Source organism: Schistocerca nitens, chromosome 5 (assembly GCF_023898315.1).
Source record: "Schistocerca nitens isolate TAMUIC-IGC-003100 chromosome 5, iqSchNite1.1, whole genome shotgun sequence".
NCBI classification, from domain to species: Eukaryota; Metazoa; Arthropoda; class Insecta; order Orthoptera; family Acrididae; genus Schistocerca; species Schistocerca nitens.
The window spans coordinates 511,951,063-511,967,610 of record NC_064618.1 but is presented as its reverse complement, the minus strand read 5'-3'; the positions used below and the strand labels follow the sequence as shown (position 1 = coordinate 511,967,610).

The 16,548-nt window shown below is 37.2% G+C and overlaps 1 protein-coding gene across 1 annotated transcript in view; it reads right to left on the bottom strand.

Moving 5' to 3' along the window:
- LOC126259283 (kynurenine 3-monooxygenase-like) overlaps nucleotides 1-16,548 on the bottom strand; it is a 203,329-nt gene that overhangs the window by 16,148 nt on the left and 170,633 nt on the right. Inside the window, exon 8 of the mRNA XM_049955930.1 lies at nucleotides 13,533-13,622. Within this exon, the coding sequence (XP_049811887.1) occupies nucleotides 13,533-13,622 (90 nt within the window). The remainder of the gene's footprint in view (nucleotides 1-13,532; nucleotides 13,623-16,548) is intronic.

The window sequence follows — 16,548 nt, the reverse complement described above, 5'->3', positions numbered from 1 at the left end:
TAAAAATCAAGCCATGCTGAACATTAACATCTTTGGGTTTTTCCATGTATAAACTCACTGTGTTTTCAGAAATAATATGTGAGATGAGTTCTCAGACCTTATGTATGTGTGTTAGCAGCTTGACATCTTGCAGCTATCATCCATAGTAAAAAGAGATGAACACTGCATATCTACTCCAGTTACTGTGCTTATAGATTTTCCATCAAACATAGAAATAGGATTCACTTGTGTAATTCTTATGCTTTTCTGATATTTTCTAGTATGTGTAAGTGCTAGTTTCATAGTTGCCTTCATTGTTGGCTGGAAATTCATTAAATGTTAATCTGAGAATTATTTAATCATAGCCTACAGTTGCACAAGGGAAACCATTGGTGTTACATTAGGGATCCTAAATTTGCTGAGTCATTCAAGAAATTGGGGCTCAGATCAAATGAAAACCATAAGTGTTTCAGTGAGGTGTAATTATTTATGAAAAATTTTACTAAACTATCATCTCACATAATTTGACTCACTTGACAAAGCTGTTTCAAGCTTGATTTAGGGTAAGTTGTTAAACAAGAAATACAGCATCCTCTGACCAAATGGAAAGTATGTCTTAGGGAAATCTTAAGAGTTCAATCCCCCTCCTCCAGAAGTACCTGGGGAATAAGTTATAAGCTGATCACCTTAAAAGTACACACGCAGAATGCGATACAAACATTCCAGTGACACCACCACTGAAGACAGTCACTGTGGAAAACAACTCATTGGCTTCCTAAACTATCTAAATAGTGGTCATAAATAAGAATACAGTTCACAGTGAAGAAAGATGTTGTCCCCATCTTTCTGGCTCCAGTGGTTACAAAAATATATATCAGACTCTTGAGTCACACTGTGTATTCCAAATTCACTTTCACTATACAAAATTTGCAAAAATAGCTAGTGAATTGTTATTGGACATTTATCAGGACCTGATTAATGTACTTGTAAAATGCAAACATTTTTAGCAAAATATAAAATGCAATATCTGAAATACAGAGCAGACCATGTGCACTGACACTTCATGCACTTACGCACCATAGCAATAAATGTTTAGGACAACCTTTCTAATAATAATAATAATATTTATTCAACATTGAATAATCAAATACAATCCCTAGAAATAATACAGTTTCAGGACATCATACAGATGATTCTTCTGAATACACCAGTTTATAAATTACAAACTAAAGACTTGTTTGTATTAATAAATTTTACATTTTGATGCATTTTACATTTAGTAGTATACAATCACAATATTACAAATTTTGTTGTTATCAACATTATGTTAGTTGTAGGTTAATTAAAACTATGAGCTTGACATACTTATGAAGCACTTTTCATGCAGATATAATACTCATCTAGGGAATAAAAAGGGTTTTCAATTAGAATTCTTTTTAGCTGATCTTTTAATTTGTTAGTAGGAAGGGTTGTGAGACTTTTTGGTAGGGCATTGGCTAGCTTCAGCCCAGCATGAAGTGAATTTTTTTCATATAAAGCTGTTCTGTGGCTATTTACATGGTATCTGAACTTTTGCCTTGTATTGTACTGGTGCAGGTCATAGTTGAAATTTGGATTTATTGTTTTCTGACAGAGGTACCCTAATTTATACTATAGTACCATTACTGTTTACACTCTCTATGAGGTATTTAGTGCTTAAAAAAGCACCCTACATGAAAAATGCGCAAATTCAGAAATAAACTGCCTCCACAAGAACTCCGCTATTTCAATGATTGAAACATCAACAATGACAATACTTGTTGTTGACCTACAAAGAGTGTCTCACTAAATGCCATATGAAATATCTGTGCAAAATCTGTAAATGTGACAAATAAATTTGCTGCTCTAGAAGTCCAAGAACAGTGCTGTGAAATTAGCAGTAATGAAAGTATGGTTTCCTCTACATTCCAGTTCATGAACAGGTGAAAGAAAACACAGCAAACAAACAACATTGCTTCAAATTCCTTTCCAAGAACTGACTCAGTTTGGTAAACAAACAAACAGTGAATGTGAAAATAAACAAAAACTGGTCTGTGTTACAAAGAAGAAAGAAACAAAAATCAATGTTTTTGGAGACAGTCACACCAATGAAATTTCTCAAGAAATGCAAGTCAACAGTAAATCATCAACAGTTACAGTTATGATTAAACCACATTCTGGTTTCAAAGAAGTGATGAAAAACATTGTAAAATATAACTATGTCAGGTGGGACAGTGTTGTAATATTTGCTGGAGCAAAAGACATTTACGGAAATAATGCTACGAAAATGTATAAACAGCTCTTGAGTCTTTTGCTCAACTATCAAATACAAATATTATACTTGTAAACTTTGCCCACAGGCATGATCTATCTGAATGGCCTTGTGTAAATAAGGAAATTCACAAAATTAATGCTAAACTTAGAAGTCACTATAGGGTTATCAGTAATGTGTAATTAAATGATTCAAGCATATTTGATAGAGAATGTTTTACTACTCATGGGCTTCACTTAAACAGTAATGAGAAGGCCAGGTTAGGAAACTTAATAAGGGAATGAATTACATGTAATTACAAAATGACAGTCAATGAACTGGGGTGGTACAAATCTCCAATAGGAATAACACCATCGTCACCAGCACAAATAGCAGTAGCACTCTGATCAGCTATCCAGATGACAGTAGCATCAGAGGAACCTTCTACAGAACCAATATTAACAGCTGCAGCAGAACCAACATCAGTAGCAGTAGTTACAACATCAACAACAAACCAACCAAAGTCATTGGCATTCACAGCAACAGCACACATCAGCAGCAGTTGTCAACCCAGAAGCAGACACCCACCCTTGTGAAGCCAGGGCTTTTGCTGGGGTCAAACAGTGAACTGGGAAATAGTTAAATGTTTGCAAGCAGAGGAATCCACAGCAATGTATGAGAACTGTAAAAGGAGTAAGAGATTGTAGTAACAGAGTGTAAACATATAGGACTGGCAGATCGTTCAGATCCTCTAAAGATTATGAGTTTGAATATTCATTGTCTTAAAAATAAGTGTGTTTAACTTGAGATAGCAACAATGGTGTAAGGACAATGGATTAAACAACATAAATTTAAGCCAGTATAAACTTGCAGTCCATTCTGTAGGCAAACCACCAAAGGTGGTGGTGTATGTATTTATCTGGATCCCAAACTTAAATTAAATTTAAAATCTGATGCTAAATCATTAAGTGTTGAAAAGGTTTTTGAAGCAGTAGCTGTTCTGTTGTATATTTTAAAGAAAAAAATAATTGTTGCAGCAGTTTAGAGATCACCATCTGGGGACACTGAAGTCTTTCTTAAGAAATTGGAAGTATTCCTCTACACTTTCTTTAATGAGAACTCTACCATAATTCTTTGTGGTAACATTAATAGTAATCTCTTGGTCCAAAGTTCAGTTAAAATCAAGTTTCTAGACATATTAAAAAGTTTCAACATGTTTCTCCACATATCAGATCCCACTAGAACAACACACTCCAGTGAAAGTTTAATAGATAACGTCTTTCGCAATGTGGTCAAAAATGAAGTGACAGTAACAAATGGGAAAATATAGGATTATTGGATCATAACTCAGTAATCCTTAATCTCACTGCAACTACTAAGCAGAAAATTATACTACAAAATGATTACAAACAATTTTCCTCTACTGAAAATTGCAACCAGTTCAAAAGCATCTTAAAAAATGAAGTTTGGTCGGAAGTCTTGGTACAAACAAACACAAATGATGCTTACAATATATTTGCTTCCACTTTTATGACAAACTTCGAAATGTGTTTCCCAAAAAAGCTTGTGAGTTACAGTTCATCTGGATCCAAAGTGTCAAATTCCTGGATTACACCAGGAACTGTGTACTTTGGCCGTTTCCAGTCAGTTGCAAGCTACTGTGTAAGTTTTTGGGGCAAAACCAAGTCAAACTTAAAAGAAAATTTTATTACACTACAAAGAGCTATTCGTTTCATGACTCATACATACCACAAACACACTGTAGACGCTTAGTTACACAGCTAAAGATACTAACACTACCATCTACATATATCTTCAAATGCCTGGGAATTATCTGTAAAAATCATTGTAATCTTCAAACAAACTCTAGCTGCCACAATCACAAAACAAGACATTGTAAAGAGTTCCACATTTCCTGTGTGGCAAAAACCAGAAGAGAGAATCATGTATGCCACTTAGGCATAAAGCTTTTAATCGCATTTCAATCCAAATTGAAGTGCTGGAAGACAAAAGTAAATTCATGCATGAAGTAAAAAAATACCTGATTGATAAATGCTTCTACTGTGTCAATGAATATCTGTCACAGTCAATAAATTGAAACCTTTACTTGCTTTCAATAATTTAACATTTTAATGACAAATACTATATCACATGTGTGATCTTTTGAAAGACGAATAAAATAAATAATAAACATGGTGACTGCCATGTGACCAAAAGCAGCCATAGCAGAACCACATGCCTGATGCTGTGTGTATGGTGGTGGCCACTGAAGTGTCACACGCATAGAGCTGTGCACCTGGCCTGTCCTGGCAGTGAAACTGCCATCACTAAGCATGTGGCAGTCAATGTGTTAATGCCAGAGAAGGAAAAATGGTGTCCACAAGCAATGACATGCTGACACATCTATGGGAAAACCTATGTTGTCATGAATAAAAGATTTATTTAGTCCATCATCCAGATCACAGGTGATGCTGCAGACTGATTCACACATAAAATGACCATTGTTGCTGATGTTATTGTATAACTGACAAATATAGATTGTCCCCATATATTATATGGAAATGGTATTCCATTTTATTCAGTGATGTGACAAAACTTTAGGAGCAAGCTGCTGTAAAAAGAAGGAAAATATAAAAGAAAGTGTTTGGATTATACCATTACTGCATGGGTGCCTGCCAGACATAAAAATGTGAAATTATAAGGTAACTGTTGAGGATGTGTGTGTGTGTGTGTGTGTGTGTGTGTGTGTGTGTGTGTGAGAGAGAGAGAGAGAGAGAGAGAGATTTATACCATGTAGCTGTTAGTGCCAATAAGTTAACAATCTCGTTGCTTTGTGGGGACTAAATATAGATAGGCAGCCCTCAGTGATCTTCTTACTATCTGGATGGATAAGTGTAACATGGTAACAGAAAATTATTACTAACTTATTAAATTAAAACTGAAAGAAAATTTACTCTGCAGGGAAATGACACAAATTTGCAGCGCTACTTCCAGAATTCTTTTTTATGTCATTTTGTACACATAATTCTGTTGTCAAAATAGACCACATTTAGTACCTAGAAAGGTAGTTTATCCTCCTGAGTTCCATGATAGAAATGCTTTGACATCTTCACATGATAGTAACTGCCAACATAAAACCCAATTGGCAATGCAAAACTTCAGACACCAACTACGTAAACATATCCAGGGTGACTCAAAAAGAACTTTACAACTTTGGAATGATATAGAAATTTATTGAGATAACTTACAGAATCAGTAGAGGTGCTATTTTGTAGCAAACAACATCAAGTTTCGTGTAAAACTGTCAAGTGTCATTTTGGTTTGATGTGACTACCATTTGTAATGTGGCAAACATCCCACTGGTAATTAGTTTCTTCCCACACTCATTGCAGCAAATTGGTCATAACTTGTGCAATGGCAGTGTAGATTCAATTTTTCAGGTCAGCTAAATTGTCTGGTAGGGAGGAATATACACACAGTCGTGGATGAATCCTGAGACAAAGAAATTCAGTGATGTCAAGTCTGGAGAGTGAGGTGGCCATGCAATTGGCCCTTTACATTCAGTCCACTGATCTGGGAAGTGATTATCGAGGAAAACTCGAACTTCTGTGAGGAAATGAGGGGGTGCATCACCTTGCTGGAAGTAAATCATTCCATCTCGGTCATCTTCATCGGTCTGTGGATTTAAAAAGTTTTCAAGCATATCCAAGTAAAGCGAGCATGCTCAGCACCAGTGAAAGTGGCCATTTTAACTATGCACCATGCTGGTGCTCCTTGTGGCAGAATGGGGTTGCCAAAAATTGATGCATCTGTTGATTCTGTAAGTTATCTCAATAAATTTATATATCATTGCAAAGTTATAGTCCTTTTTGACTCATCCTGTAATTCACTTTAGACTGAGAAGTAGTTTCTATTTAAGAGGCATTCCAGTATCATATATGGAACATTTGTACCCCTTGGTATGCAGTGTGACTTTTTATTAATATTAATAGTGTTAAACTGAAATGGGTAGTAATACATGGGTATACTGAGCACAATAACAACATAAACCTTTAAATAGAATGGCATAGTTAGTCATGTCACCCTCTTCCTCCTAAAGTAAATCAGCATTGCATAAAGCTATGAAACTCTCTCCATCACTGAATTAACAAACAAGGATACTCAAAAGCAGGTTAAGCAACCATTAATAATGAAAAATCCCATCACAAAAACATTATGTAATTTGATAGATCTCACCAAACAGCTGCAGAACACACACAAACAAGATCATAGTTGTGCAAGCTTTCAGAGCCAGCGGCTCCTTCTTCTGGCAGAAGTGTTGAAGGCGAAGGAAAAGGGGTGAAGGAAAAGGAATGGAGATGTCTAGAAAAAGGGATGGATGTTGGAAAAGTCACGCAGAACTGAGGGTCAGGGAAGACTTATTGGATGGGATGGGACGAGAAGGAAAGTCTGACTCTTTCCTTTTCTGAGTCTTTCCTTTTCCTTCACCCCTCTTCTTTCCCCTTCACCAGAATTGATGTATCTACATACTCCTCAAAAACTAGATGGGGAGTTTAGTTGTGTAAAACTAATGAATGAAAATATAGTGGTAGTTAGTCTATATAGGTTGCCAGATGGTGATGTAAATTTGTTTACTGAAAAATGTGAATTAATAATTAAAAAAATATTGAAGAGTAAAACGAGATTTGCTATATGTGGTGATATCAACATAGAAATGGTAAACATACAGAGACCAGTTGCTAGGACATTTTTGAATATGCTAAGATCATGAGACCTCTATTGTACAAATAACTGTGCCACACGTAATAGACAATATTATTGTGAATTTCCATAGGGAGGATTTTACAGTTAGACTTGCAGGAAGTGGACTTGCAGATCATGAGACACTACTCCTTACACTCTGTAAGAGGCAGCCAGTTAAAACTGAAGAATCTAAAGTAGTAGTGGTACGAAGACAGAAGGAAGAGTACATAAATATGTTTGTTGATAGATTAGGAAGTGCAGATTGGGACTTTATATATAATTGTCAATCTGGAAAAAGGGAAGCTGAAATTAGCTTTGGTGACTTCTTTAGGAAGTACACAGATTTATGGTATTCTTGCTCACCAGTAAAAAAAATTAGACATCCAAATGAAAAGAAAAGTCTGAACTGGTTCACACAAGAGCTAGTAGAAATTAGAGGAAACTTGCATATGCTGTACCAGATGCATAAACAAGCCTCTGACCAAGGGGCAGAACAGAGTGTGAACATTCATAGGTCATATCTGAAATGCAAAAAATACTATAAAGCTAAACTTCTTCTGTCAAAAAAGCAAGCAGTGGAGAACTATATAGAAAGAGCTCCCAATAAATGCAAGGCAGCCTGGCAAATAATAAAACAAGAGAATACACCGAAATGCGCAGAAACAGCTCTGCTTGATCCTGAAGAATTAAATGAGTACTTTTTAAACTCAGTTAAAGAAATAAGTAACAGTATCAAAGCAACAAATTCATCTGCAATGAACCTTGTTGGAACACCACTGCCTGTTAACCTGGCATTTCAATGGAGGGCTGTCACACCTGCTGATGTTATGAAAGCTGTATCCAAATTTTCAGGTTCTAAAAGTATGGACTGTTATTGGTTATCAAATAACATAATTAAAAAGACAATACACTCAATCGCCAAACCATTAGCTTATATTTTTAATACATGTGTAGAATTTGGAGTTTTTCCGGATGCACTCAAGGTATCAAAAGTTGTCCCAGTTTTTAAAAAAGGAGACAAACATCTCCCCCAAAGCTACAGACCAGTCTCCATTGTTCCAATATTCTCAAAGGTATTTGAGGTGCTGATACACACACAAATAAGCAACTTCTTTGAAAAAAAAAACAATATCCTATGTAACAATCAGTTTGGCTTTCGAAAGGGGAAGAACACAACAGGGGCCATCTTGGAAATCATTGACCAAACCTTAACAGCTTTTGAAAATAATAACATGGTATCACTGGTATTATGTGACCTAAGCAAAGCTTTCGATTGCATTCCTGTTGACATACTACTGGGGAAACTAGAGTTTAATGGAGCGAGAGGGAGCACTTTATCTGTGATAAATTCTTATTTAAGTAACCGAAAACAATTCGTCTCAGTCAGAAATTTAAATTCTTCCATCATGGAAATCAGCACAGGTGTACCACAAGGGTCTATCCTTGGACCCTTCTTCTTCATTGTCGCTATTAATGATTTACCTAAAAATATAGCTCACCCTGTTGTGTGTTATGCTGACGATACAACACTACTTACCACACATCAGAACATTTCAGATCTGAATAACCTAACAAAAGAAACACTAGATAAGGCCCTGGACTGGTTTGCAGCCAATAAGCTCCTATGCAACCCTAACAAAACACAACAACTTTTAATGGGAGCATCAAATGAAGTAGGCAATAAGTCAGTAAAACTCTTAGGTATTCACATTGACTCAAAACTATATTGGGAGGAACGTGTCAATCATGTATGTGAAAAAATATCTCGGGTGGCATACCTTCTCTTGAAACTAAGGGAGGTAGTGAGCTTGGAGTACCTCAGGGTGACATACTTTGGGCTATTCCAGTCACATATTTCATATGGGCTGATTATATGGGGGCACTCCCCTCACATCAAAAACGTATTGAAATTACAAAAAAAAGTCATACGTATAATATGTAAAAGAGGTCATAGGGAGCACTGTCATCCTCTTTTTTCCAGACTCAGAATACTTACAATTATAAATTTATACATCTATGTGTCTGTACTCTATATTAAAAATAATATTTCAGAATTTATTGCCAGAAGGGTAATACACGAACACAACACTAGGGCTAACGGTAATTTAGACATACCGCGCCACAGATTAGCGAGAACAGGAAATTCCCACAAAGTTAACCCACTCAAAATGTTCAATAAACTGCCAGTTCATGTTCAGTCTATGGATACAAATTCTTTTAAAATTAAGTGGTACAGCTGGCTGTCAGATCATCCATTCTATGACATTAAAGAATTCTTTGAGATGCCTGAGGAGAATATAAGCATTTAAAAGTTGTCTGTAGTTAAACATATTATTTTGTGCTGTGGTTAATCATTTGTAATTACAAAGTTTATACTATAAACAATAAAATACCATATTATATTAGATTATAAGATAGCTTGTTGCATTAACTTTTAAAAGCTATCCTTTGTAATTTGGTGCACTGCCATGCTTCAAATGTATTCTATAATGTATTGACAGAAGTTTATTTTATTATTCTGTATGTACTAGTACATCTTGTATGACGAAGCCAATATCATTGTAAAATGATCTACGGTGAATAAAATTCTTGAATCTTGATTCTGCCAGAAGAAGGAGCCACTGGCTCTGAAAGCTTGCATAATTATAACCTTTTTTTATGTGCATGTTCTGCTGCTGCTTGGTGAGTACCTAGATTTTTTATCTATCCAATTACATTACCTTGTCAAAAATAGATTGTTTTCATTGTTACGTCACAAAAATATGCTTTATGATGTGTGTACAACATTCTCCACATGTTGACATGTTAAAATTTTCACTCTCATTTTAAATGGTCTTTCTCAATGTTTTACTAGAACCCCTCTTAAATATCAGCATAGTTCACTCAAAATTTTTATCATCAGTAGGTGGCATGTCCAAGCAGCTACCGTCGCCTTTTTCAAGAGGTATTAGAAATGTTTATTGTTTCAGTTTTACAAACTACAAGTACTAAGATGTTTGGCTGCCACTACTTTCAAATTATAATGTAATGTAATAAATATATTCTGTCAGATGAAGGAGCCACTGGCTATGAAAGCTTCCAAATTTGAATATGTGTGTTGTCTGCCACTACAATCCAATTGCATTATATTTTCAAGCTCTGGTATGGTTCTACAGAACTGCCTCTATTTGTTGCACTAGTTTTGAAACAGTTCATACTGTTCTTTTTCAGAAAACTGATACATCCAAAGTCATACATTCATGTGGCACAGAATCAGAAAATATTTTGTTTTGCATTCTAGTAACACTTCTGTTCCTTCCCTAACTACAATTTGATGGCCACCAAATACATGGATATTTGCCATGTATGCTCAGATAAGTGCAGTTTGAAATCTAGTTTAGGTAGACATCATGGGCTGTTCAACAACCCATGCTACAGACTGTGTGTTGAGCCAAAGACTGCTACTATCTGAGGTAAATATTTTATGTGGATCATAAAGACTGTCTGATTGTTAACTGACAATATTGACTGAAGTCTTGAGAACTCTTGTGACATATTGTCTGTAAATGAACTGGTTGTGTCAGCCTCAGGCTCTGAGATTCAGGAACTTTCATTTCATGGGCAAGAACACTGTGGATGAAGTTCTGCCAAGGTTTAGCATTGTTCATGTATACTGCCAAACTCTTCACTTCCTGCAAGCCTACTGTACTGTAAGAAGGCCATCAGAGGCCCTACTGTTGTAAGTACGTGGGGAATTGGTATTCCTGCCTAGGTGAGAGAGTTTTGTAAGGAGGGAATGACAGGAATTTGGGAAATGATTTCAGAGCTAGGGGCATGCACAGCTACTTCTGCAAACACTCCTCATTAAATCAAGCTTTGCTAAATAGTGAATAAAATGGACCACAGAAACTTAAGTACTTCAGCTCTATAAATAAATAAATAAACAAAAAATCTATTTATTTTTAGTGCAATAAAAACACTATGTGATCAAAAGTATATGGACACCTGGCTGAAAATGACTTAGAAGTTCATGGCACCCTCCATCAGTAATGCTGGAATTCAATATGGTGTTGGCCCACCCTTAGCCTCGATGATGGCTTCCACTCTGGCAGGCATACTTTCAATCAGGTACTGGAAGGTTTCTTGGGGCCCATTGGCAGCCCATTCTTCACAGAGTGCTACACTGAGGAGAGGTATCGATGTCGGTCGATGAGGCCTGGTATGAAGTCGGCATTCAAAACATCCCAAAGGTGTTCTGTAGGATTCAGGTCAGGACTCTGTGCAGGCCAGTCCATTACAGGAAGGTTATTGTCATGTAACTGCTCCACCACAGGCCATGCATTATGAACAGATGCTCGATCGTGTTGAGAGATGCAATCACCACCCTCGAATTGCTCTTCAACAGTGGGAAGCAAGAAAGTGCTTAAGACATCAATGCAGGCCTGTGCTGTGATAGTGCAACACAAAACAACAAGGGGTGCAAGCCCTTTCCATGAAAAACATGACCACACCATAACACCACTGCCTCCGAATTTTACTGTTGGCACTACACACGCTGGCAGATGACGTTCACCAGCCAATAGCCATACCCACACCCTGCCATCAGATCACCACACTGTGTACTATGATTTGTCACTCAACACAACATTTTACCACTGTTCAATCGTCCAATGTTAGGCTCCTTACACCAAGCAAGGCATCGTTTGGCATTTACTGGCACAATGTGTGGCTTATGAGCAGCTGCTCGGCCATAAAATCCAAGTTTTCTCACCTCCTACCTAACTGTCCTAGTACTTGCAGTGGATCCTGATGCAGTTTGGAATTCCTGCGTGATGGTCTGGATAGCTGTCTTCCTATTACACATTACAACTCTCTTCTACTATCGGCAGTCACTGTCAGTCAACAGATGAGGTCGGCCTGTACGCTTTTGTGCTGTATGTGTCCCTTCACATTTCCACTTCACTATCACATTGGAAACAGTGGACCTATGGATGTTTAGGAATGTGGAAATCTTGCATACAGGTGTATGACACAAGTGACAACCAATCACCTGACCACATTCGAAGTCTGTGAGTTCCGTGGAGCACCCCATTGTGCCTCTCAGAATGTCTAATGACTACTGAAGTTGGTTACATGGAGTACCTGGCAGTAGGTGGCAACAAAATGAACGTAATATGAAAAATGTATGTTTTTGGGGGTGTCTGGATACTTTTGATCACATAGTGTATCAGAAGATAGTTTACAGGAGTTGGAAGAGGATCTGAATAAGATCAAATGGAATACATATGATTATCAGGAGAGAGACAACAAAAGAAAAACCAAATAATATCAAAACTGAAGTGTATGTTTTATTACAGAGAAACAGCTGGGAAGAAATTCAGTTGTAAACTGTATTATAAACAAGAAGACTAAAAAAAGTTCCAGATAATGAAGGTATCTCCGACAGAAAAGCAAAGCTTTGAACCATGTTCATTTTGTTGATGGCACTCTACTCTTCATTTTGAGGGCAGATAAAACTTCAGTAATAAATGGTTGAAAGTACACCTTAAAACCAATTATAAGACAATAAAATAGTACCAACTGTCAATGAATTCATGAGAGTGCTTGAGAAAGTTTTGTATTTAGGGCAGTCAAAGATCACAACTGGATGGACAGCAAAGAAATACTCAGAAATATATTATCACCATTACTCATCATAGTTTATAAAAAATTATACTTGACACTGTTTAGTGCATAAAAGCTCATGTTAATAAATGACTGTTGTAGTGAATGCTTGTTCAGTAATACTGAAACACAGAAAGCTACCTCATTCAGTGACATGTTTTTCATTATTTGTCCACCCTCAGTAATGTTATTATGTCTGTTTTTAATTTTAGGAGGAACCAGTATTATTGTGTAGATATTAACAAACATCTTCAGCAGTTCTCAATAACACTTTATTTTCTTTATTTGTCTGCTCCCATTAATGTTATTGGGTCACATTTATATTTTAGTTGGAATTGATTTTCTTACACGAATACAAATGGAAATCTTCAGCAATTTAAGATATTTGCATTTCAAAACTAATTTCTTGTTATATTGCATTTTCCTCTTATACATAAAATATCTTTGTGTCAACCAGACAGTGTTGTGATTTTACTTATCATTGATTGATGTGCAGAACTCAAACATTATTTAGAAAATGAATCCCTCCACTAATGCAGAAGTAAGTTACAGTGTGTTTACCACTTTGTTTACGGATTGTGCAATTCTATGAAGTGAAATATGAGAGTATTTGCTACAGCACAGATCCTGATCTTGATGAAATTTACATCTACAGTAACATTTGTGGACTGGCTTTGAATGTTCTGTAATTCATTATAAAGTACTTAGTTTCAGTATCTTAAGTTCTTATTTATATATTGTTAGCTGTTCACATCGTTCAAATAATGTAAAAAACCATTCAAATACTTATGAGGAGCAACATAAAAACTTGCTGTAGTTCAGACATATTTAATGGCATGTCTTTTGATGTCTCAGCTAGATAAAAGAAACAGAAAGCAGCTTACACTGAAAGACTTACCGCATTCATTCCCTGTCCGTAAAAGGGAACCATTGCATGGGCTGCATCTCCAACTATAATGACTGAACTGCCAACATGGTAGGGATTGCACTACAACATAAATATTGTCTGATCATTCCTATGCTTGTGGCTAATAATATTACATATGTAACTCATCATGATTGGTTTACTTATGGTTAACAAAATATGCAATAAGCATTTCTGCTTCCAATGTGGTAACAAATGGGTACCAATTTAATTTTCCAGAATGTTTATCAAACTCTTCAGTTGTATTGTATACAAAATCTGTTAGCCAAAATCTGTATCTTGTGAGAGTACTGATAATCATCCATTACTCTGGCAATCAAAAAGTACTGATATCTCTACTGTTATGTTTCCAAATAAGATAGTTATTCGATTTTAAATTGTCACTGTTATGATAGGAGTTCTTATAAATTATCAGTAAGTATAAACTAGAAATAATTCTGTAACATAGTAATAGAAGTAGAGAAAAAAAATAACTTTGTGTGTCCTGCCCACTTATCTAAAGATAGAAGAGGTGATATCGGCAGGTATATGATATAAATGTTTAGCTCTGTATACAAGAGTTTGATTTCAAAAGAGGTAAATCATGATATTTGCAGGATTGCTATTATTATTTTTATGGTATTATGTTTACAATTCTTGTTGACATTTGCAATAATTTTAGTATGTAGTATGAAATATGAACTCGGATATGAGTGACTGGGGTGGGGGTGGGGGGTGGGGGGGAGGGACACCAATCTTACAAACACTCCTAGCCATGAAGAAATACATTGGAAGAAACAGATGGCACTGCAGACATACACACCTCGCAGACAGATATTACTATACACTTAGCTTTTTATACATCGGTGTAGCACGTCCTTTGCTGCTTTGGAAATATCTTCAGTGCTCGGTTTGGTAACATGGAGGCATGTGAAAAAAATTTTTCCAGAAAATGTTTGTAAAATTTTTGTGGATAAGTTACCTTATTTAATGAACTGGAGAACTGCTTTTTACAGAAGATGTTGGAAATTGCTACCAAGTGATCCATGATCTCTGTGTTGTTTATATGAGATTAATCTCAAAATGCCAAAAACACCTTTCTGACGACCCAGTATAATTATTACTACTGAATCAACAACATATAAGATTAAATCAAACAATCTAAACTCCAGGTAGGAATATTAACAAAGTAGGGAAAGATAATTGCTACTTTTTGCAAAGAAGACACATCAAGTTGCAGACAATGATTAAAAGACTCCTACATAGAGCTTTTGGCCACAGCCTCTGTCAGTAAAGAGAAAACACACACACACACACACACACACACACACACACACAAGCAAGCACACCTCACACACACACGACCACCAACGCCAGCATCTCGAGACGGATTACAACATCATGTGGGATGCAAGCCGCAATCTGGAGGGGATGGGGAAGGGGAGTGGAAGGAAAAGGGATAGCAGCGTACAGGTGGGGAGGGGGACTTGCAGGGATTAGACTGATGACAGGTGCAGCGTCAGGAGGTTGTGGGGCAGGGATGTGGGGAAAAAAGGAAGGAGAAAGGCGAGGAGCAGGGAAAGACAGGTGAATACATTGGCAGAGGGCTACAAATGAACAAGGTGGAAGATGAGAATGGGGAGGAGATGATAGGACAGACAGGGTGGATGTGGGAACAGTATGTTACCATAGGTCGAGTCCAGGATAATTATGGGTGCAGAGAATGTGTTGTAAGGATAACTCCCATCTTCACAGTTCAGAAAAGCTGGTGGTGGAGGGAAGGATCAAGATGACTTGGGTAGTGAAGCAGCCATTGAAATCTACCTTGTTATGTTCAGCTGCATGTTGTGCCATGGGCAGTCTACTTTGCTCTTGGCCACAGTTTGGTGGTGGCTGTTCATCCTGGTGGACAGTCGGTCATAGTCATACCAATATAAAAAACTGCGCAGTGATAGCAACAGAACTGGTAAATGACGTTTCTGCTTTAACAGGTGGTCTGGCTACTGATGGGGTATGATAAACCTGTGACAGGATTGGAATAGAAAGTGTTGGATGGGTTGATTGGGTAGGTTTTGCAGCTGCATCTTTCGCAGGAGTATGATCCTTGTGGCAGGGGTTGGGATTGGAATTGTCATAGGGATGGACTAGGATGTTGTGGAGACTGGGTGGGTGGAGGAGTGGGAAGTATCTCTGGTAGGATGTCCATCATTTCAGGGCACAATGCTAGGTAATCAAAGCCCTGGCAATGGATGGGGTTCAGTTGTTCCAGCCCAGGATGGTACTGGGTTATAAAAGGGACACTCCTTTGTGGCTGGTTTTGGGGATGGTGGGAGAATTGCTTTGTGAGGGGAAATGGCAGGGGAGATCTGTTTGCAGACTACTTCTGAGGGATAATGCCTGTCTGTGAAGGACTTGGTGAGACCCTCAGCATACTGAGCAAGAGAGTTTTTGTCACTGCAGATATGCCATCTCCGGGTAGCCAAACTATATGGGAGGGATTTTTTTTGGTGTGAAAGGGATGACAGCTGTCAAAATGCAGGTACTGTTGGCGGTTGGTACAGACAGAGGTGAGATAGAGCCATCAGAGAGGAGGAGGTCAACATCTAAGAATGTGGCATGCTGGGTTGAGGAGGACCATGTGAAGCGGATGGGAGAGAAGGTGTTGAGGTTGTAAAGGAATGAAGATAGGGTGTCTTGGCCCTGGGTCCAGATCATGAAGATATCATCAATGAACCTGAACCAGTCTAGGACCGTCTAGAGGAGACCTTCATAACTTCCAGAAACACCAAACCTGCTCATACTAACTTATGCCTTATTTTTGAAGGGGATTTGAGAGAAATTTTGGTTGCACCAAATTTCCTGTGCAGCTCTACTTTCTCTTCTAAACCAACTGCAACAATGTCAACACTGATTTTTAAAAGAATAATTATTATTAACTACATCAACAATGTAGTAAAAAATAAATTGCTACATACTGTAAAGAACATATGTTAATTTGCAGACAGGCACA